The following is a 23,688-nucleotide window of genomic DNA, read 5'->3' on the forward strand; positions in this document are numbered from 1 at the left end:
GTAATTATCAATAGAATATGGTGGTGGTCGTGGTCCTGTGTGCTAGCTAGCTTATGAATGGAATACTTGAGTATCCTGAACATTAAGTCAATATTGGTGTGCATGTTAAGGTTTCTGTCCAATGTAATGTTCTTTCTGTGATCAAATCTGGCACTTTGACTGTGTCACATGTCATCTCCTCTATACCTTCCTGTCTGTCTTCACTGTAATGTCCGGTAATTAAAAGTAATGAAGTCATGTCAAATAGAGAGAGAGAGAGAGAGAGAGAAAGAGAGAGATTGCTGTGGCTTTGGACTTCAGACTTCAAAGCTAAGTGTGTTTCTTCTGCCTGAGAACACCACATACCACAGCACCTCACAACACACTCTGATAGTTAATATATTAAGGTGCATGGATCAAAGGGACAGATGGTGTGTGTGTGTGTGTGTGTGTGTGTGTGTGTGTGTGAGAGAGAGAGAGGGGGGGAGGAGAGAGGGAGAGAGATAGAGAGAATCAGGATTGATCTTAAGAATCAACGATCAAACATGCAGCCTGACCTTTGTGTGTACAGTACGGCTGTGTGTGTGTGTGTGGGCGTGTGTGTGGGCGTGTGTGTGTGTGGGCGTGTGTGTGTGTGTGTGTGTGCGTGCGGCGTGCGCACGCTTGTGAGTGAGTGAGTGAGTGAGTGAGAAAGCGAAAGGCTGTGCTTGCACGCGCGCGCAGTGTGTGTGTATTTGTGTGTCTGTTTTTCATTTAGTGTAATCTCGTACCATTGTTACTCCCTACGAACAATGCTTTCTCCTCAGAGGTTCAGCATGCAGTAATAATGGTTGTATTGCATTTGCATTCTCAATACAAGCATACATGTGCGACTCCGTCATGCTCAGGGTGTGTTTATGTGAGAGATGTTGTCATTCTATATGCATTGCAGCCGGGGGTGTTTCTGGGAATCCTGGGAACCATGACAACACAACATACTGCACCAACACACAATAAAGTAAACTATGGCATGGTTGACCGGCCAAACCTTCATTCATTCCTATTATCCCATTCAGGCCTGACGTCGAAATTAAAAAAAAAAAGTTTTCTAAATCATGACAATTTTCGGAAAGATTTGAGGCACATTTTAACGATTTTTCAAAAATAGCAGACCTACAAGTTCATAGCGCGCCACTCGGTGGCGCGCTATGAGCTTGTAGATCTGCTATTTTTCAATAGCTAAATTATAACAATGTTTAAAACACCAAAAGGGGTTCCCGCCCCAAAATGGGTTAATGGTTAATGTGGTTAAACGCTAACGTGACATGGATGCGTTCCAGGTCTCAATGGATTAATTCATTCCTATTATGCAGGCTATCATACACTATATAAATGCATACATGTGCCTTTGTGTGCATGTCATAAATCAGAGTGTGTGTGTAACCACCTGTAGTCTAAACTCAGGTCTCCAGAGGAAATCAAATCAAAGTAATCCTCTCATGACCAATACATCAAATCAAAGTAATCCTCTCATGACCAATACATCAAATCAAAGTAATCCTCTCATGACCAAGCGAGTCGTTTGGCTTTAAGGGCTCAGGCAAGGCTTCCCTGCTGTGGATGCTGGATTATTTGAGGTGTTTTGAATTTTTATCGCTGGACTGTTGTGGCTCCATTCTCCAAACTTACAGTGTCTCTCGTGTCTGTCCGCAGAAACTCCGAAAGCGCTGGAGACGGACACGGCCACCGCCGCCATGGAGGAGAGAGAGGCGGAGCCGGAGAGAGCTGCGAGGGGTGAAGGAGAAGAGGGAGGAGGGAACGAGCCAGAGAGCAACGGACAGTCCACGCCCCCGGAGAGCGTCGACGCGACCCCCGTGGTCGCCGGCGACCAGAAAGAGGAGAACTCTTCGGAAGCGAAAGTGGAGGAGGAGAAGAACGGTGGGATGACAACCGTCGAGGTGGAGGTGGTGGAGAAAGTGCCGGTGGTGCCGCCGGTCGTCCCGGTTTGCCGGCCCGCGGCGCCCGTGCCCACGGCGCCCACAGGCCCGGAGGCGGGCATGTTGCGCGGTAGTGAACTGTTTGGCTACGTGGGCATCGAGGCCGTACTGGACCAGATGAGACGCAAGACCATGAAGGCCGGCTTTGAGTTCAACATCATGGTAGTGGGTGAGTACTGACTGAGTAGGCCGAGTCACATGCACAGTCCACACACAGAAGCATTAAACCCTGTATACCACTTAAACCGTGTATATACTTTGTCCATGGCCCTCTTGGGTCTCAACCTTTTCATGCCGTGAACCCCCAAAATAATATATTTTTAACTGGGGACACCCCCCCCCCCACACTCTGACAAGCACTTGGAATTGTAGGAGTTGAGGCATAACATTTAGTGTGACTCGATTCCACAGATAAACATTGTGAAATGTTGCCTCTTTTTTATGTAATATTTGACAATTTGGAATTAAAAACGTCTTAAAAGCCATTAAGCCATTGTCAATTTAGAAATGATAGATACCCTGGCCTGTATAGACAGATACTGTATGCTGGTTTGTTTACTGTTCGAGTGAGAAAACAATGTTGCGAAACATCACCTGGGGACCCCCCAGAACATCACCTGGGGACCCCCCAGAATAGAAACATCACCTGGGGACCCCCCAGAATAGAAACATCACCTGGGGACCCCCCAGAATAGTTTGCTACACCACATTTCTTCATCGATAACACAATCTATTGAAAATGTGAAGCATTGTGAGTGACCGTGTAGACCTGCTATTTTTGGCAGACTGTTCAACAATTAGGACATGTCCAGAATAGGGATGCTAGGATTTGTGTGGTTAATTTGCGTAACATGTAGGTATGTTAACAGATTTTTGTACAATTATGCAACACGCACGCACGCACGCACGTACGCACGCACGCACGCACGCACGCACGCACGCACGCACGCACGCACGCACGCACGCACGCACGCACGCACGCACGCACGCACGCACACACACACACACACACACACACACACACACACACACACACACACACACACACACACACACTTCAATATGAGGGTGGTATTCTTTCTGTTGGAGGAGAGTGAGTAGATCACTCCACACGGTTATTGAATGCGGATTTCGATAATGGGAGGAAAGGATTACATTACACATCAAAACATTGATAATAACATGTTGTAACCACAGGATGAGGAAAGATTAAATATGCTCTAGGCGTACACTCTAGTGTGACTTTGTTGATTGAGAGAATGTTTGAACTGGTTTTAATTTCATTCATTCAATATGCTTTATTATGGGCTTGGATCTTGCATGAGGATGATATGGCAGAAATACATTGCATGGACAAAAACGTATGAGGAAACAATGTGTCAAAATGCACGGCTCATGAAGAGCTTTCTCTGGTACCTGAAGCATTATTATTATTATTTTTATGAAGAGCTTTCTCTGGTACCTGAAGCATGCAGGCTTTGCACCTCATGGTTCTCAACCAGCAGCAGCTACAAACAGGGGAAAACAGTTCAGATTCTAAAATTGTCTTCTAAATCCTGACAGTTTTCTGAAAAAGCTATGTTTCTATGTCAGTCGTTCTTCGATTTCTCAAAAATAGCAGACCTACAAGCTCGTAGCGCGCCACTCGGTGGCGCGCTACGAGCTTGTAGATCTGCTATTTTTCAATAGCTAAAGCATAACATAATGCTAACACCAAAAGGGGTTCCCGCCCAAAATGGGTTAACAAAATATGCTCATGCAAAAGATAAAAGGTGCTGAACAGAAGAACATTCTAAAATTGAAAAACAGATAAGTCAACACTCTCGATCTTTATCCTTTATCATGATCCAGCATGCATACTTTTTTGACACAAACACAAATGACTATTTCATGAAAATGAGGATAAGTATGTTCTAAAAACATACGGACTGAAATAACCTGCAGTTTATTTTTGCGTAGATTGTAGAGGATATATTTGGTCTGTTTTTAGATGATTGTTAAGGTTTTTAGTTAGCAAAGGAAAGGAAGGAAACAGGAAAGAGAAGATGGAGAGTTGTGGTGACATGATGTGACACAGAGCTATTACAGCTTCAAACCTCAGTGGTTTGACTGCATCTGTGCTTACACATTATTATCATTAAGACCTGAGACCAGACTCTACAAATGTCTTCTAAATCATGACAGTTTTCTGAAAAACCTATGTTTCTAGGTCAGACTCAGTGGTGCTCAAACATTTCCATGTCAAGGACGACATGTATTTGTTTGCCGACCCCCATCTGAAAATATGTTGTTCCCCCAGCAAAAATGTGAGTTAAAAATGTTTGCTGTGAAAGATATTCACACGTTTTCACGATTTTTCGAAAATAGCAAATCTACAAGCTCATAGCATGGCACTCGGTGCTGCGCTATGAACTTGTATATTTGCTATTAAACTGGTTAAAAACTAAGGTGACACAGATGTGTTCCAGGTCTTAATGGGTGCAAGATGAAAATAAACCTCTGCTGTCCGTAGGCGTAATTTGGTTGCTTTTGGCCTGTTGTGGAGATGATGACTGATTTGTACTTGTGGGCTGTGTGTTGTGCGCCCGAAAATAGCCGATCTACAAGGTCACAACACGTCGTGCTGTGAAGCATTGTGAGCTTGTAGATCGGCTATTTATTTTTTGCCACATGACACACACCGTCGCCACGCAACCAAGTATAACATCCTTCAGTGTCTCTACTGACTGAAACCATGTAGGTCCAGGCAGGGTAACAAGACAGCATAGGAGACGAGCTGTAGCACAGCGGAGCCTCTGGGGTTTCCCTGTCAACCACAAACACTCTCACACACGCTGACGTGCCAGGCAGCTAAACCTTTCCTGTTCACCTGCGCTTCCTGTGGGCGAAAACCTCATGCTTCAGTGCCGTGTGTGTGTGTGTGTGTGTGTGTGTGTGTGTGTGTGTGTGTGTGTGTGTGTGTGTGTGTGTGTGTGTGTGTGTGTGTGTGTGTGTGTGTGTGTGTGTGTGTGTGTGTGTGTGTGTGTGTGCGTGCGTGCGTGCGTGCGTGCGTGCGTGCGTGCGTGCGTGCGTGCGTGCGTGCGTGCGTGCGTGCGTGCGTGCGTGCGTGCGTGCGTGCGTGCGTGCGTGCGTGCGTGCGTGCGTGCGTGCGTGCGTGCGTGCGTGCGTGCGTGCGTGCGTGCGTGCGTGCGCCTGCGCTTCCTGTGGGCGAAAACCTCATGCTTCAGTGCCGTGTGTGTGTGTGTGTGTGTGTGTGTGTGTGTGTGTGTGTGTGTGTGTGTGTGTGTGTGTGTGTGTGTGTGTGTGTGTGTGTGTGTGTGTGTGTGTGCGTGCGTGCGTGCGTGCGTGCGTGCGTGCGTGCGTGCGTGCGTGCGTGCGTGCGTGCGTGCGTGCGTGCGTGCGTGCGTGCGTGCGTGCGTGCGTGCGTGCGTGCGTGCGTGCGTGCGTGCGTGCGTGCGTGCGTGCGTGCGTGCGTGCGTGCGTGCGTGCGTGCGTGGGTGGGTGGGTGGGAGCGTGCGTACGTGGGTGGGTGCGTGCGTGGGTGGGTGGGTGGGTGGGTGCGTGCGTGGTGGCCGCATAACCTAACTTATGAATGCTGAAGTTGCAGTATTCCCCTCCAGTTATAGCCTGAAAACAGAGATGTTATGATTGCCGATGTTGTGGAAGTTTGATGCATTCAGGACATGAAAAACTGCCACATGTCACTTCGGTAGCCTATACACAAGATACGGTAGTCAGATAAAATATTGAACACATGCATTATATTCTTCGAGTATATAACATTTGTAACAATAATCCTGTGAAACTGAGAAAACCTGTTGGAAGGTTGGGAAGTTGAAACACATCCATTGCTCTGTCCGTGGAGAGGTAAACAAAATGGAAAGGACATTTATTGCGTGCTGTCTGTTTTCTCAGTTTCATGACATTGTTGAGGTGCACCTTGAGACTTTTGTTTAATCTGGAGTGTTGCAGACATTCTGATTTGCAGTGTTTTCCCTGAAAACACTGCAAATCATCTTGAAGTGTCAGTGGAGTGGAGATCTAATCTAGATGATGGGAGATCCCTGTCTGATACGTCTGCCTGGGGACTTCTAAATGTAATGTTGTTAGAACAGTGAGGACCGAGAAAGAAGACAGACAAACCCACGGCGGTTCATCAATGGCCGAATATGAAGGACCGCCCTAAAGACTTCGGATTTCTTCTGCAGCGCATTTCTTTTTTATACAGAATCTGGGAGATTGTCTTCAGTGTGTTCTGTTCCTTTCTGAGTTTAACTACTTAAACTTTGTTGTACGTCAAATGGAAATGGATGAACATGCTCGCTGCAGTGTGTTGAGCTATTTTCATGAAACTTTCACCCATTTTTGCTGATTGTTTGTCCATTGCCTTGAATGGGGATGCTAAAGTTCATCTGGTTAAAGGCATGTGAGGTGTGGTTATGTTTGGAAAAAAAAGCTACCTTTTTCTAACGATTATTACATTTTATTTTATGCTTGAGTGTAGAGAGATAGGAAACCTATATGGGTGCAGAGAGAGTGTAGAGAGATAGGAAACCTATATGGGTGCAGAGAGAGTGAGTGGAGCCTGCAAGACAATTACACTCAAAGGAGCACAACATGACAGGAGTTGGATTCAAGCTCAAGTTGTTGTTGTTGCAACTCATAGGAAGCATACTTTCTGAGCCACCAGGCACCCCCATGTCCTGTACTACTCTGGTACCATTAACCCATTTTGACCTGAGATCAGATTCTAAAAATGTCTTCTACATCCTGACAGTTTTCTGAAAAAGCTATGTCGTTCTTCGATTTTTCAAAAATAGCAGACCTACAAGCTCATAGCGCGCCACGCGGTGGCGCGCTATGAGCTTGTAGATCTGCTATTTGTCAAAGGGGTTCCCGCCCAAAATGGGTTAAACACAGGGTTTTGGTGTGACTGGGTGGGCTTCAACTAAAAGAGCTGCATTCTCCAGTTGCATGGCGCTAACGTTGGTCAGAGCCAGCATCCTGGCTCCTTCTTTTGTTGAGAACACCTGCTGCTTTGGCTTTTGACACAACACACACACACACACACACACACACACACACACACACACACACACACACACACACACACACACACACACACACACACACACACACATGCAAGCACACGCACGCGCAAACACACGCATGCACATGCACACTCCTATTCATTGTCACGTTTAAACAAGATGCAAGTTTATAATTATGTGCATCGGTGTGTGTGTGTGTGTGTGTGTGTGTGTGTGTGTGTGTGTGTGTGTGTGTGTGTGTGTGTGTGTGTGTGTGTGTGTGTGTGTGTACCTGCTGGGAGGAACTGTGTTGCACTAGAGCCAACATTCCTCACGGGGCCTTTCTTTTTACTTCTGTTCTCACATTCAAAACAGACACACCACACACTCTGGGCCAATCGCATCGTCCGAGGCCTCAGGCCTGTCCTATCACAGAGCAGGATGTCGAGACTGGCGTACGGTTAGACCAATGAGCAAGCGTAGAAGCTGGCTGTAGAGCGTCTGAAAGGAGGCTTGTTGTTTGTTGGAACAGGTTGCTTTTGTTGTTTAGTGGAAGTCGTTTTTTAAAGACCGACAAACTCTTGTTTTGCATCTCTGGCTTTCTCTGTCACTAAAACGTAGCTTTTTAAAGCGTAACCACATTCATCCACTTACATGTAGTGATCCTATTCTGATGACATCGCAAATAATAGGCAAACATTCAGTGGAAAAAGGGAAAAGCTTTGGACAGGTTCAGTTCAGGACAGGTTCAGTTCAGGACAGGTTCAGTTCAGGACAGGTTCAGTTGTAGGACAAACGACAGCAGACTGCAGAGGTTTCAAGATCACAAAGCACAATTTATTTTCATCAGTAGCCACACAGAATGCTTGCCAAGCTGTGGTACTAGAAGATCCTGTAGCTACACATTAAATTCACAGGCTCTCTCCCTGACTGTGAAGATGACTGATTTATCCTGTTGTGCCTCGATTTCCTCCATAAACTAACAGCGTCCGAGTCCAATTACAGTTTGACTCTGGCCAGGTAGGACTGCTTAAATCAGCCATCCTCCATCCCACAAAAACATTCCACAACAATCTACGATCTAGAAGTTTACAACGTGTCACTCGGGTGGTGAAGTGGTAAACTCCCTGCCCAACACGGAGGTTGTGGTTCGAATCCACCGTGGTGCATCCGGCTTTGTCGGGCGTCTATACGAACACATTTTAGCCCGTATCCGGGGGAGTGAAGCCGGTGCGGGGCGGGTGATATCTGTCACTGCATGTACTCCTACGGGCTGGGGGCGGCACCTGTCAGCAGGGAGTGTTGAGTGGGAGGAGTAGTAGGACGAAGGCCCTACGTGCTCCTCCCGGTGGGGGCTCCTCACTGGCAGGCGAGTCAGTAGGGGACAACAACGCAGAAAAGAGTGTGGGAATTAATTGGCGTAACGACTAAATTAGGGGAGAAAAAAGGGGATAAAAATAATTGGCTACTAAAAATAATTGGCTACTAAAAGAATGTCGCATTCTTCAGTGTCAGTGTTTGCCGAAGGGATTTGTGGGAAAAGGTAGGGGTCAACAGAGTACAGTTTTGAGTGGTTCATATTCGCCTTGCATAACTATAGTCCTGGGTTTCCAGAAGCTTACATACAGCACATACCCGTTTCCTGTTTCATTGTCCCATAGCTTCTTTTGATTGGTTTGGCAGCGGATTTAAACCTGTCAGGTGGAAACCTCATATTATGTCCAAAACTCTTACTTTTCAGGATTCAAATTCAAAAATGGCAAAAAGTAGCTAGCAGATCGACTAGTTGTTTTCAGTTTGTGAATGCTGCTACTTTTGATGCTATTGTGTGACGCTGCAGTATGATCAAGTAGGCTAGTAGGGCGTTCATTTACCAAAAGTTAAAAGAATATGGATATAAGAGGTTTCTGCCTGACAGCGACGAAGGTGAAGGTGACATGTAAGGGCAGTTATGTGCACAGAGCAGTGCTGGGACCCCCCCAGGGACTGCTGTGGGTCCTCACTCACAGAGCACAGTGCTGGGACCCCCCCAGGTCCACTCACAGAGCACAGTGCTGGGACCCCCCCAGGTCCACTCACAGAGCACAGTGCTGGGACCCCCCCAGGGACTCACAGAGCACAGTGCTGGGACCCCCCCCAGGTCCACTCACAGAGCACAGTGCTGGGACCCCCCCAGGGACTCACAGAGCACAGTGCTGGGACCCCCCCAGGGACTCACAGAGCACAGTGCTGGGACCCCCCCAGGGACTCACAGAGCACAGTGCTGGGACCCCCCCAGGGACTCACAGAGCACAGTGCTGGGACCCCCCCAGGTCCACTCACAGAGCACAGTGCTGGGACCCCCCCAGGGACTGCTGTGGGTCCACTCACAGAGCACAGTGCTGGGACCCCCCCAGGGACTGCTGTGGGTCCACTCACAGAGCACAGTGCTGGGACCCCCCCAGGGACTGCTGTGGGTCCTCGGAGAACCACTGGTGTGTTGTACAGTAGCAGACAGCACAGTTTGTGCCTGTCGCTTGGTGGATAAGACGACATCACGTTGGTTTTTCATTTGAAGACAGGAAGCAGGCTGCTGTTAGGAGGATGTGGTCTCCTCTGTGTGCCCTGGGGCTGTCTGCACTTTCCTGCTGCGCGCACACACACATGCGCATCACACATGGACATTCACGTTGGCAATCTTCTCAAAATAACGAGTAGTCAGATTAAGCGTAGTGACATAGTTTATTATGTGCCCATGCACACGGTAGTAATGGGTTGTTTAGGTCTGTCTGTCTGTCTGTCTGTCTGTCTGTCTGTCTGTCTGTCTGTCTGTCTGTCTGTCTGTCTGTCTGTCTGTCTGTCTGTGTGTCTGTGTGTCTGTGTGTCTGTGTGTCTGTGATATTGTGTAGGTGTGCATGTTGGTACAGCTTCATGACATCACTAATCACTTAAAGGGGATTACAAGACTGCAGGCATGTGACAGCAGAGATCACACCTGACAGTGTCACTGAGCATTACGTGTGTGTGTGTGTGTGTGTGTGTGTGTGTGTGTGTGTGTGTGTGTGTGTGTGTGTGTGTGTGTGTGTGTGTGTGTGTGTGTGTGTGTGTGTGTGTGTGTGTGTGTGTGTGTGTGTGTGTGTGTGTGTGTGTGAGTGAGAGTGCGTGTGAGAGAGAGAGAGTGTGTGAGAGAGTGCGTGTGAGAGAGAGAGAGTGTGTGAGAGAGTGCGTGTGAGAGAGAGAGGCACGCACGCACGCACGCACGCACGCACGCACGCACCCACGCACGCACGCACGCACGCACGCACACACACACACACACACACACACACACACACACACACACACACACAGAGTGACAGAGACACTTAATCATGGCATGATACTGTCTGCGAGACTCATTGATGACATCACCAGTGACCCCAGGGAACAGCCTATCTATCATGTAAAAGATGAAAGACAGAAAGTTGTCTAATTATATTAGTAAAGTGAAAACCTGTATTGTGTTTCATAGATGGTCTAGGACGGTGATTGTAGAATAGAATAAGATAGAGAATAGAATAACAGAATACAAATAATAAAGTAAATACAAATGTCAGTTAAGAAAACAATCAGTATTCAGTCCAGCCAAGAAATCTGCTTTTTTAGATGAGAGAACTTGCGTGTGTGCGTGTGTCACTGTGTGTGTATATTGAAGGTGGTGGGTTTTAAAATGTTACATTATGAACAGTATCTATTTGGATGGAACTTCCCACCTTTTTTATTTAAGTTTTGTTGTTATTGGTTTTGGTTCTCTTTTTATGTAATTCATGGTACAAACTAAAGTGAGCTTTGACTTGACTAGTGTGTATCCTGTGTGTGTGTGTGTGTGTGTGTGTGTGTGTGTGTGTGTGTGTGTGTGTGTGTGTGTGTGTGTGTGTGTGTGTGGGTTTACAGGTCAGAGTGGGCTCGGTAAGTCCACCTTGGTCAACACACTCTTCAAGTCCAAAGTCAGCCGCAAGTCCTGTACCCCCAACTACGAAGAGAAGATCTCCAAAACTGTCAAACTGCAGTCAGTCAGCCACAGTGAGTAGCACGCACACGCACACGGACACGCACAGTCGCACACACACACACGCACACACACACACACACGCGCACGCACACGCACACAAATCGTTTAACTCAAGTGTATGGCAGAGCGTACAGAACAACTATAATGACAACGACAGCGGTGAACAATATCGTTGGGATCACGTTCAGAGCGATTTGATGAATGACAACAATCAAAATCCATCATCTCAATTATAGTTATCATACTCGGTTTGGACGGCCCTTAATGGTTTCATTTTTAAATCAACCCTAATTACTGTGTATATCAGTTTTGTGGCCAGGATGACGCGGTGGTTACGACCATCCAAAACGGTCAACGCTCGTTTGAGCCCAGCTACTATACTGTACAGCAGGGGTTCTCAACATTTTTAGGCTGCGACCCTCCCAAAATAAGCATATTTGAACTGGGGACCCACCACCCTGACAAGCATTGTCAGGCATTGCAGGCATTGTAGGCATTGCATTTAGTTTGACAGATTAATATTGTGAAGATTGCCAATCTGCAAATTCACGCGCCCCTCAACCTGGGGGTCCCAATCCACAGGTTGAGAACCACTGTATCTACAGCGTCATACGAAACTCTATACGACTTGTGCAAGGATGCGCTGTGATTGGCCAGTGCACTTGTGCAAGGACGTACTAATATGACTGGCCAGCAGCCACTTTGAGTGGCAGTCGGGGCAAACGCTCTCGCCAGAACAGTATTCTCTGGTCGGAACTCGAACGGCCCTGAGTCGGTCGGCTAAATGGAACTTTATAACGTTCATACACGGCAACTCGCTCGCTTGGTGGTGCCTCACGTGGCTCAAGTTCGCTTGAGACGGCGGGCCTCCGTCGAGGTCTAGTCCATAGAGTTATGTATAAGGTCTAGTCCATAGAGTTATGTATAAGGTATAGTCCATAGAGTTATGTATAAGGTCTAGTCCATAGAGTTATGTATAAGGTCTAGTCCATAGAGTTATGTATAAGGTCTAGTCCATAGAGTTATGTATAAGGTCTAGTCCATAGAGTTATGTATAAGGTCTAGTCCATAGAGTTATGTATAAGGTCTAGTCCATAGAGTTATGTATAAGGTCTAGTCCATAGAGTTATGTATAAGGTCTAGTCCATAGAGTTATGTATAAGGTATAGTCCATAGAGTTATGTATAAGGTCTAGTCCATAGAGTTATGTATAAGGTCTAGTCCATAGAGTTATGTATAAGGTCTAGTCCATAGAGTTATGTATAAGGTCTAGTCCATAGAGTTATGTATAAGGTCTAGTCCATAGAGTTATGTATAAGGTCTAGTCCATAGAGTTATGTATAAGGTCTAGTCCATAGAGTTATGTATAAGGTCTAGTCCATAGAGTTATGTATAAGGTCTAGTCCATAGAGTTATGTATAAGGTCTAGTCCATAGAGTTATGTATAAGGTCTAGTCCATAGAGTTATGTATAAGGTCTAGTCCATAGAGTTATGTATAAGGTCTAGTCCATAGAGTTATGTATAAGGTCTAGTCCATAGAGTTATGTATAAGGTCTAGTCCATAGAGTTGTGTATAAGGTCTAGTCCATAGAGTTATGTATAAGGTCTAGTCCATAGAGTTGTGTATAAGGTCTAGTCCATAGAGTTATGTATAAGGTCTAGTCCATAGAGTTGTGTATAAGGTATAGTCCATAGAGTTATGTATAAGGTCTAGTCCATAGAGTTATGTATAAGGTCTAGTCCATAGAGTTATGTATAAGGTCTAGTCCATAGAGTTGTGTATAAGGTCTAGTCCATAGAGTTATGTATAAGGTCTAGTCCATAGAGTTATGTATAAGGTCTAGTCCATAGAGTTATGTATAAGGTCTAGTCCATAGAGTTATGTATAAGGTCTAGTCCATAGAGTTATGTATAAGGTCTAGTCCATAGAGTTATGTATAAGGTCTAGTCCATAGAGTTATGTATAAGGTCTAGTCCATAGAGTTATGTATAAGGTCTAGTCCATAGAGTTATGTATAAGGTCTAGTCCATAGAGTTATGTATAAGGTCTAGTCCATAGAGTTATGTATAAGGTCTAGTCCATAGAGTTATGTATAAGGTCTAGTCCATAGAGTTATGTCTAAGGTCTAGTCCATAGAGTTATGTATAAGGTCTAGTCCATAGAGTTATGTATAAGGTCTAGTCCATAGAGTTATGTATAAGGTCTAGTCCATAGAGTTATGTATAAGGTCTAGTCCATAGAGTTATGTATAAGGTCTAGTCCATAGAGTTATGTATAAGGTCTAGTCCATAGAGTTATGTATAAGGTCTAGTCCATAGAGTTATGTATAAGGTCTAGTCCATAGAGTTATGTATAAGGTCTAGGCCATAGAGTTATGTATAAGGTCTAGTCCATAGAGTTATGTATAAGGTCTAGTCCATAGAGTTATGTATAAGGTCTAGTCCATAGAGTTATGTATAAGGTCTAGTCCATAGAGTTATGTATAAGGTCTAGTCCATAGAGTTATGTATAAGGTCTAGTCCATAGAGTTATGTATAAGGTCTAGTCCATAGAGTTATGTATAAGGTCTAGTCCATAGAGTTATGTATAAGGTCTAGTCCATAGAGTTATGTATAAGGTCTAGTCCATAGAGTTATGTATAAGGTCTAGTCCATAGAGTTATGTATAAGGTATAGTCCATAGAGTTATGTATAAGGTCTAGTCCATAGAGTTATGTATAAGGTCTAGTCCATAGAGTTATGTATAAGGTCTAGTCCATAGAGTTATGTATAAGGTCTAGGCCATAGAGTTATGTATAAGGTCTAGGCCATAGAGTTATGTATAAGGTCTAGTCCATAGAGTTATGTATAAGGTCTAGTCCATAGAGTTATGTATAAGGTCTAGGCCATAGAGTTATGTATAAGGTCTAGGCCATAGAGTTATGTATAAGGTCTAGTCCATAGAGTTATGTATAAGGTCTAGTCCATAGAGTTATGTATAAGGTCTAGTCCATAGAGTTATGTATAAGGTCTAGTCCATAGAGTTATGTATAAGGTCTAGTCCATAGAGTTATGTATAAGGTCTAGTCCATAGAGTTATGTATAAGGTCTAGTCCATAGAGTTATGTATAAGGTCTAGTCCATAGAGTTATGTATAAGGTCTAGTCCATAGAGTTATGTATAAGGTCTAGTCCATAGAGTTATGTATAAGGTCTAGTCCATAGAGTTATGTATAAGGTCTAGTCCATAGAGTTATGTATAAGGTCTAGTCCATAGAGTTATGTATAAGATCTAGTCCATAGAGTTATGTATAAGGTCTAGTCCATAGAGTTATGTATAAGGTCTAGTCCATAGAGTTATGTATAAGGTCTAGTCCATAGAGTTATGTATAAGGTCTAGTCCATAGAGTTATGTATAAGGTCTAGTCCATAGAGTTATGTATAAGGTCTAGTCCATAGAGTTATGTATAAGGTCTAGTCCATAGAGTTATGTATAAGGTCTAGTCCATAGAGTTATGTATAAGGTCTAGTCCATAGAGTTATGTATAAGATCTAGTCCATAGAGTTATGTATAAGGTCTAGTCCATAGAGTTATGTATAAGGTCTAGTCCATAGAGTTATGTATAAGGTCTAGTCCATAGAGTTATGTATAAGGTCTAGTCCATAGAGTTATGTATAATACAGTATAAGGTCTAGTCCATAGAGTTATGTATACGGTCTAGTCCATAGAGTTATGTATAAGGTCTAGTCCGCAGTTGTTGTAGGCGAGAGGCACTTCCACGTTGACCACAGAAGCGGGGCGTGGTTATAAGCACAAACCATATAGAATGTTGCGTACCTACAGTACGTGACATCCACATACGTTATATTGTAGTTAGCTAATGAGCAGCATCTATGGGCTGAGTCTCAGGTCCTGGTTCCTCTCTATTATTCCGTCTGCTACATCCTCTCTACTGCACAAGAACAGGAATCCTCACTTCTCCTTTGACCACCTGCAGCACGGGGTCAACTTCTGTTTTACTACCATTAGCTTCCCGTTTTGCAGCCAGCTCATTCTAGGACAAGGTCAAGGTCATAGGGTTCTACATGCACTGCATTGTGTACAAGGTCAAGGTCATAGGGTTCTACATGCACTGCATTGTGTACGTGTATGCAAAACAAACTCCAGAGCGTTCCTTTGATGGACACGCACGGAGCCGGGCATCAAACAGAATTAGCTTAGCCTTTGCAGACTTAACTTCATCTTTGTCCCTCAGCTAGGCCTGTGCGGGCATGGAACTGATGGAAGAATAATTAATTTGCATCCAAACCCTGGCTCAAAACAGTCATTGTTCGTCCCCTCAAAGGTTCTTGACGCAAATGAGGTATAATTTGCTCCCAATTGGGTAAGAAGGCTCTCGTTGTGCACGGTGTCACTCCTAAAACCACACAGTCTTCAGATGTGGCCAAATCCAATCTGGAGCTCAGATGATCTAAAAAAAGGCTTGATTACCTTTGAGGGATGTTTTTGTTTTATTTGACAGAGCCGTGCATGGCGATGAGTCACGTTCAAGCCCACGATGCCAGAATGAGGTTCCGTGCACAGTGAAATCCCAAGCGTTTATTTATCCACGTGTAGCTCAGAGAATGTACCGTTGCATTTTGTACGAGTACGAGTTAAATTAACACTGAGGATTTTGTGCCTGGCTGCTACGTGGCAGGGAGTTCCCAGGATACCACGGAACTTTGAATGATATGTTGACTGGCATGGCCGTGTGTGTCTGTCTGTCTGTCCATCTGTCTCAATGTGTTTATGTACTTTGGATGGCAGAAAATGTCAGGTTAAGACATGAAATTATTATTTGTCTCTCCTGTACGGTTTGTCTGTGCTTACATGCACGCACGCACGCACGCACGCACGCACGCACGCACGCACGCACGCACGCACGCACGCACGCATGCACGCACGCACACACACACACACACACACACACACACACACACACACACACTAAAACTTGAAATCCAGCCATACAGTCGTGAAGCACACTTGACTCAAACTAACCTAAACACGACGTCTCTTTGAGGGAAGAATTCTCTTTTTTCCCTCCTTCTCCTTCTCGGCCTTCGCAAGAATGTGAGGCTGCAAAACGTGACATCTTTCATAAACATTTTGCTCCGCCGCTTTCACATGGCTCTGTCTGTGAGCGTTGTGACTGCTGTGTCACACACGTACGCGTCGCAGCGCACTCAGAGATAGAGATAAAACATGATGAAAAATAGCCACGAGAAAACACTGTTACAATCCAGATCTCTCCTCGAGGCCCAGAGAAAATGTCAGTATGCTATATTCAACATGCAAGCCTTTACATGGTCATTGTTCAGAAGCAGAAGTCTGTTCACTTTTTTCCCTCCACCAAGTATTTGACTTTCGTGGCATTTTTAAGAGACGGCTAGTAAAGACAGAGAATCACATAAATAACAGATCTTGAGTTTAGAGCTCTTGCACAGTAAAATCCATCGTTTTAAAGCTAGAAATTGTAGATATTATGTCCTCTAGAATAGATGGGAGAGGGTAAATGCTACTGTTATCCCGGGGAGATACGCCCAGGGGAGATAATGAGCTTCAGGCAGGGCTACTTGTCAAGTAGTCTTACACAACACCAAGAAGACAACCTCCAACCCCAACAGACGTGGTAGTTTTAATTAAAAGAAGTCCAGGATTGCATCTTAAACCAAGGCCATAAAACCTGAGGCCAGTGGGTCAGATTTGTCCCTCCATAGGATTTGACTGCCAGTGGATGTCTGCCAGTCATCCACTGGTGATGACTAGTCATATCCCTAATATGTCTTGCCTTGCTGCCTTTAATATCCAGCCACTGAACGTGTGACATGAATATGACAAATCATCATCATCTTCAGCCAAACACCAAAACTAGTAATAACAACGTTCATGCACAGATGAAAAGTGAATGCCTGCTAGCTATAGGGACTCAGGGAGCATGATGCCAGTTTTCAGAAAAGTGGGTTGGACGGTTTGGTGTCTGGCTGGCTCTGCTCCAAATCGTAACTACTTTGAGCCCTTATTTTCCATCATACGATGACACAAAAACAAGTAGTGCAGCAAAAACGGCTGTTTTTGCTGCACTACTTTTTGAGAATTTGGGTCTATACTGACATGCCCAACAGAAAAGGTGTAGAGTCCTTGGGTTCCCGAGTAGGCTAGAATCAAATGCAGAACTGTACAATGCAAAATAATAGTTTTAATGGCTTACAAACGGCTATATTTGAAACCTTTTTTGTTTTAGCAAACAATTCTAGCTGTTTGAAGACATTCAAATGTATTTTGCATGCATTGTACAGTGTTCTACTACCTCCTCAGTTGTTTTTGCATTAATACATTGTAATGCCCAGAATAAGTATAGCAGGTTTAATGTGGGGGTGAACTGGAACTACAACTGCTGAGTCTTCTGCAGTATTTCTTCCCTCTTCACCGATGCTGACCTCATTGCCTGTAAATCCTGCTGCGTAGGGAAAGGAAAGACAGTTGCACAACCTCCTCACACAGCCTGCAGCGACTATAAAGGCTACTGGAAATCTAGTAAAAAACACACTTTAAAGTGAGCTGTGTGAAGTAAGCTTACACAATCGGCTCCCATTTACTTTACCGCCACCTCCACCTGTGTGTGTGTGTGTGTGTGTGTGTGTGTGTGTGTGTGTGTGTGTGTGTGTGTGTGTGTGTGTGTGTGTGTGTGTGTGTGTGTGTGTGTGTGTGTGTGTGTGCGCGCGACTGTGCATGTGTGTGCGTGTGACTGTGTGTGTGTGTGTGTGTGTGTGTGCGCGCGCACACGTGTGTGTGGGTGTGTGTGCGCGCGTGTGTACCTTTGATTGATTGAACACTTTAACAGTTTGCAGGAAAAAGCACAGTAAAGTACAGTTCAATACAAGGTCTGCTAAGAGGATTTAAAACCAAGAAACTAAAGCCTATGGCTCTCCATTGTGGTCCTTCAGACTCAATTCATCGAAATTGAGTGTGTGTGTGTGCGTGCGTGTGTGTGACTGTGTGTGTGTGTGCACACACACACACACACACACACACACACACACACACACACACACACACACACACACACACACACACACACACACACACACACACACACACACACACACACACACACACACACACACACACGGCAATAATGTGGCCGGCAGAGAAGCAGACTGAAAACTGGAAGTGCTGTGGCAATCCTTCTAACAAATATTCCCGTGTGTGTAATGTGTGTGTAATGCAGAGCAAACAGCTCTGCCCCTTTATTGCAGGTTAGTCAACCTCTCAATGATCAGTTTCCAACTGGCCTCTCAGGCTTCCGCTGAGAGGAGATTCCTGTGTGCTTACTCCACATGGGAATGGGCCTCAAATGATAGTCTTTAGGCTGTCGCATGGTTTACCCAGACTCAAACACACACACACACACACACACACACACACACACACACACACACACACACACACACACACACACACACACGCTCACGCCGTGTACACGCACATATCGCACAGTCAAGGTAAAAGTTAGAGGCGACAGGTGTTATTTATTTCCTTTATCTTACGGCTGTTCGCATGCATGCACGTGCGTGTCCCGTCATGGTGTCAACGGCAGGTGACGGAGGTGAGTGCCTCTCAATCCGAGGTGGCCTGTCTGCTGCCTGATTTGTGAGTTGGACTGTAAGAATGGCAGGCCATTTAGGTCACAGTGGTTCCCAAACATTTTAGCTCTAGCTTTTTTCATTAATCATTCGAAATATATATATTTTTTTAAATTGTAGGAAATGAAAATAAAAATAAAATAATGAAAATGATTTTTTTACTCTTGACCCATAGAAATGTGTCTGTCCGTGACCACACATGGGTCCCGACCCACTGTTTGGGAAACAGTGATTTAGGACCCCTAAGGTTGTCTCCTTTTTAGCACCTGCAGTAAACACTTTAGAATTTAGACGTAGTTTTGCATGCCAGTTTTCTCGACAGCAGATCTACAAGTACTTTTGTCTGTGCGAGGCACAGTGTTCAACCAAATATAAATCAGGCTTAAGAAGGAGGGATTCGCGTCACAGTAAACGCGCTCAGGAAGACACAGTCGCAGCAACAGTCACCTTTACTTGACATACACATACACATTATGCAAGTCATCAATCCCTCGCGTCCGTCCATCCATCCATCCATCCATCCATCCATCCATCCATCCATCCATCCATCCATAAAATGAACAGTTTTTTGTTATACCTGCTTATAATGAGATCAGAGCAGCAGATCATAGCCCTGATTACTGCTGGTTTCCATTCCAGGTTCTAATTAGATACAGATGTATACCTAGAAGTGTTAATATAACACTGTGTATTTTACTACGCAGCTACATATAAATGCACCATTTACATGTATATCCAACACACACACATGGGTTAGTTAGAGAACAAACGGCAGTAAGGCAGTATGTTGAGGCTGGCTTCTCTAACGTGGATCCCTGCCTGTCTGTCGTCCCTCTAGTGATCGAGGAGAAAGGGGTGAAGATGAAGCTGACTGTCATCGACACGCCGGGCTTCGGAGACCAGATCAACAATGAGAACTGGTGAGTAGATTCAAGAGATGGAGGTTCACGTGTTGGTCACAGACAAGTATGTGCTAAGTTCACTATGAAATGCTCTCTTACACTCGTTAAGAGAGCGCTTTTCCCCCCAGAAAACTCTTAGGATTTAGAACAGTGTGTCACTTTCTGCTGCACTGGGAGCTTGTACATCTTCTATTTTTGAACATTTTGTACAAATCGCCCCTTTGGGGGGTGTCACAAGACATTGTCAAAGAGGGAGAACGCGGCCAAATACATATACATTTTGGGGTTTCATTGGCACGAAATAGTTTGATAAGTACTGATTTAGAAGGCATTTGTAGAATTGTATTCTATCGGTCTAAATGGCTTAAACATCAGCAGCCGTGATCAACTAAAACGTCCTCATTATTTCCACAATCCTCTCCAGCTGGGAGCCCATAGAGAAGTATGTGAACGAACAGTATGAGAAGTACCTGAGAGAAGAGCTGCACGTCAACCGCAAGAGGAGGATCCCTGACAGCCGCATCCACTGCTGTGTCTACTTCCTGCCAGCCACCGGCCACTGGTGAGTAATACTCCACACGCATGCTGCTGTATGTAATGTCTGACTCTGAGAGATAATCAATGAGGAGCGGGTCATTAATGCAAGGGATAATTGACACGAGCCGGTCCTAATGCTGACAAATAAACCCCGACAGGGTGATTAGACCCCGACACGATGGCGGAGGGGTCTTTATCGCCCTGAAGTGAGCGACGCAACGTGTTGTGAGCTTGTAGATCTGCTGTTTTCGGCAAGTCACGTCATATTACTAGGCTCGTTTCTCTTCTGAGCCTGGCCCATGTGTCTGGATTCGATACGTGACATCACATTAGGACCCGCTAGAATCCGTAATAAGCCAAAAACCTTATTGATATCTGGTTCTCCCAATTCCCTGTTCTCTGTAAACCATGATGTTTATCAAACAGGCCCTGCAGTCCCTACGGGATGACCTCAATCTGGCTGACAGCTAATTTTACCAACCTTGTGTGTGTGTGTGTGTGTGTGTGTGTGTGTGTGTGTGTGTGTGTGTGTGTTGCAGGTTACGTCCCATTGACATTGAGTTCATGAAGAGGCTGGGCAAGATAGTGAGCATCGTACCGGTCATCGCCAAGTCCGACACGCTCACCATCGAGGAGAGACTGGAGTTCAAGCAGAGGGTGCGCAGAACGCACGCACGCACGCACGCACGCACGCACGCACGCACACACACACACACACACACACACACACACACACACACACACACACACACACCGTGTTTCGCCTCTCGTAGGTCCATATAAGTAGCTCAGTAATCTGGCTTTTGTCTGTAAACATTTCACTGTCTCCCACCGGTAGACCCTGGACCTTCCATACATCACACTGTCTCCCACCGGTAGACCCTGGACCTTCCATACATCACACTGTCTCCCACCGGTAGACCCTGGACCTTCCATACATCACACTGTCTCCCACCGGTAGACCCTGGACCTTCCATACATCATAAGCCTTTTAAAAACGTAGAGTCTGATGCTCTTTCAACACTGAACAACAGTGTGTGTAACTCCGGGAGTCATGAGTTTTGTCACACATGATGTGACTCCAATACGATTATTCTCACACACACACCAGGTTTCACATCCATACTGAAGGCTTGGATTCGGTTTTGTTCTGACACTGTGTGATATATAAGCTCTACTATCTGTTCCTCTCTGTGGTTCAGACGTCCTTTAATTCTGTCCAAGATTGTTGTTGTCCTTATTTACATTTATAAACATCTTTTTACAGTAATATGATCTACAATCTATTTTAAACATTGTTCATTGTACAAGCAACATTTAGCTATTGAGCTATCGTTAATCTAATAATAATAATAATAATAATAATAATAATAATAATAATAATAATAATAATAATAATAATAATAATAATAATAATAATAATAATAATAATCTATTATTTATAGAGCACCTTTCATACATAAATGCAGCTCAAAGTGCTTTACAGAGCAGAACATAAAAATAGCAATAAAACACAAGCAAGCAGTTAAAGCAGTTAAAGTTAAATAAACATGACACATTGTGAGCTTGTAGATCTGTTATTCACTGAGCATGACACCGGCACCCCACTAAGTAAGACTTAGCTTCTTGTTTTAGGATGTTCTATATGGCCCTCATACTTCCTGACCGTGCGATGCCCTGACACGTGAACCTTTTGTTGTGAACTAATGAGCCCTCTCTGACTGACCTTTCCTTGACCTCTTAACTACTCTCTTGACAGATAAGACAGGACCTGGTTGCAAACGGTATTCGCGTCTACCCCCAGAAAGAGTTCGATGAGGACACGGAGGAGCGCATGGTCAACGACAGGATCAGGGTACGTTCAACCTGCTGAATAGAATGTGTTTTAAACATGTATTTATATACTGGCCTCCCAATATGATCAGTTCACTTCACATAATAGCTCTTTTCAACTATGATAAGCTTCTCTTCTCTTCTCTTCTCTTCTCTTCTCTTCTCTTCTCTTCTCTTCTCTTCTCTTCTCTTCTCTTCTCTTCTCTTCTCTTCTCTTCTCTTCTCTTCTCTTCTCTTCTCTTCTCTTCTGTTGCTTTGGGATAATAACCATTGACTTTCATTTGAGGTGAAATGATTGTACTTTCATGTTAGTAATCACATGTTCAGGTGTCACACTGATGAAGATGAACTCTTCATGTGTGTGGTGGTTTTGACACTGTGAACTTCAGTGTTTGGTGGTTCTGACACTGTGACCTTCATGTGTGTGGTGGTTCTGACACTGCGACCTTCAGTGTTTGGTGGTTTTGACACTGTGACCTTCTGTGTTTGGTGGTTCTGACACTGTGACCTTCAGTGTTTGGTGGTTCTGACACTGTGACCTTCTGTGTTTGGTGGTTTTGACACTGTGACCTTCTGTGTTTGGTGGTTCTGACACTGTGACCTTCTGTGTTTGGTGGTTCTGACACTGTGACCTTCTGTGTTTGGTGGTTTTGACACTGTGACCTTCTGTGTTTGGTGGTTCTGACACTGTGACCTTCTGTGTTTGGTGGTTCTGACACTGTGACCTTCAGTGTTTGGTGGTTCTGACACTGTGACCTTCTGTGTTTGGTGGTTCTGACACTGTGACCTTCTGTGTTTGGTGGTTCTGACACTGTGACCTTCTGTGTTTGGTGGTTCTGACACTGTGACCTTCTGTGTTTGGTGGTTCTGACACTGTGACCTTCTGTGTTTGGTGGTTCTGACACTGTGACCTTCTGTGTTTGGTGGTTCTGACACTGTGACATTCTGTGTGTTGGTGGTTCTGACACTGTGACATTCTGTGTGTTGGTGGTTCTGACACTGTGACATTCTGTGTGTTGGTGGTTCTGACACTGTGACCTTCTGTGTGTTGGTGGTTCTGACACTGTGACCTTCTGTGTGTTGGTGGTTCTGACACTGTGACCTTCTGTGTTTGGTGGTTCTGACACTGTGACCTTCTGTGTTTGGTGGTTTTGACACTGTGACCTTCTGTGTGTGGTGGTTTTGACACTGTGACATTCTGCATACAGGAAAACATTCCCTTCGCTGTGGTGGGAACGGACAAGGAGCACCAGGTGAACGGGAAGAAGGTGCTGGGACGCAAAACCAAGTGGGGCATCATCGAAGGTAACCACCACTCCATCTATCTATAAATGCATATACTCCATATTTGGGCATGCCTTACAAAGAACTCCATATATGGGCATAAAAGGGAGACAGACGTAATATCTGCAGGGTGGGGATATCCATTTCCAACTTGCATCGTTCCAAGTAGGCCAGTGCCCAACGGGCACCGCTGTAGAGGCCCCACGGGCACCGTTCTAGTTTAACAAATACCACACAGTGTCCGAGTATGTACGTGTGCCGAAAATGGCAGATCCACAAGCTCACAATGTGGCGCATAGAGAGGCATTATGGAGATCTGCTGATTTTGCTGTCAAGTATGTCAGTGATTCCCAAATGGTGTGCCGTGCGACGAGTCCAGGTGCGTCTGGGACCAAAGTTGAAAAATCTAATTTCTTAGTCGTGCAAAGGTGACATATTTGTGAATGACA

The 23,688-nt window shown here is 45.0% G+C and overlaps 1 protein-coding gene across 3 annotated transcripts in view; it reads left to right on the forward strand.

The window, feature by feature from the left end:
• Window positions 1-23,688, forward strand: part of LOC306937682 (neuronal-specific septin-3-like) — an 83,565-nt gene that overhangs the window by 55,558 nt on the left and 4,319 nt on the right. For all 3 annotated transcript variants that reach the window (XM_079521588.1, XM_079521590.1, XM_079521589.1), the window contains exons 2-8: window positions 1,672-2,124; window positions 10,898-11,026; window positions 19,522-19,603; window positions 20,010-20,147; window positions 20,662-20,779; window positions 21,882-21,977; window positions 23,164-23,260. In XM_079521588.1, coding sequence (XP_079377714.1) covers window positions 1,672-2,124; window positions 10,898-11,026; window positions 19,522-19,603; window positions 20,010-20,147; window positions 20,662-20,779; window positions 21,882-21,977; window positions 23,164-23,260 — 1,113 coding nt within the window. The remainder of the gene's footprint in view (window positions 1-1,671; window positions 2,125-10,897; window positions 11,027-19,521; window positions 19,604-20,009; window positions 20,148-20,661; window positions 20,780-21,881; window positions 21,978-23,163; window positions 23,261-23,688) is intronic.

The sequence above is a fragment of the Electrona antarctica genome, assembly GCF_951216825.1.
Source record: "Electrona antarctica genome assembly, chromosome: 14".
Classification (NCBI taxonomy): domain Eukaryota; kingdom Metazoa; phylum Chordata; class Actinopteri; order Myctophiformes; family Myctophidae; genus Electrona; species Electrona antarctica.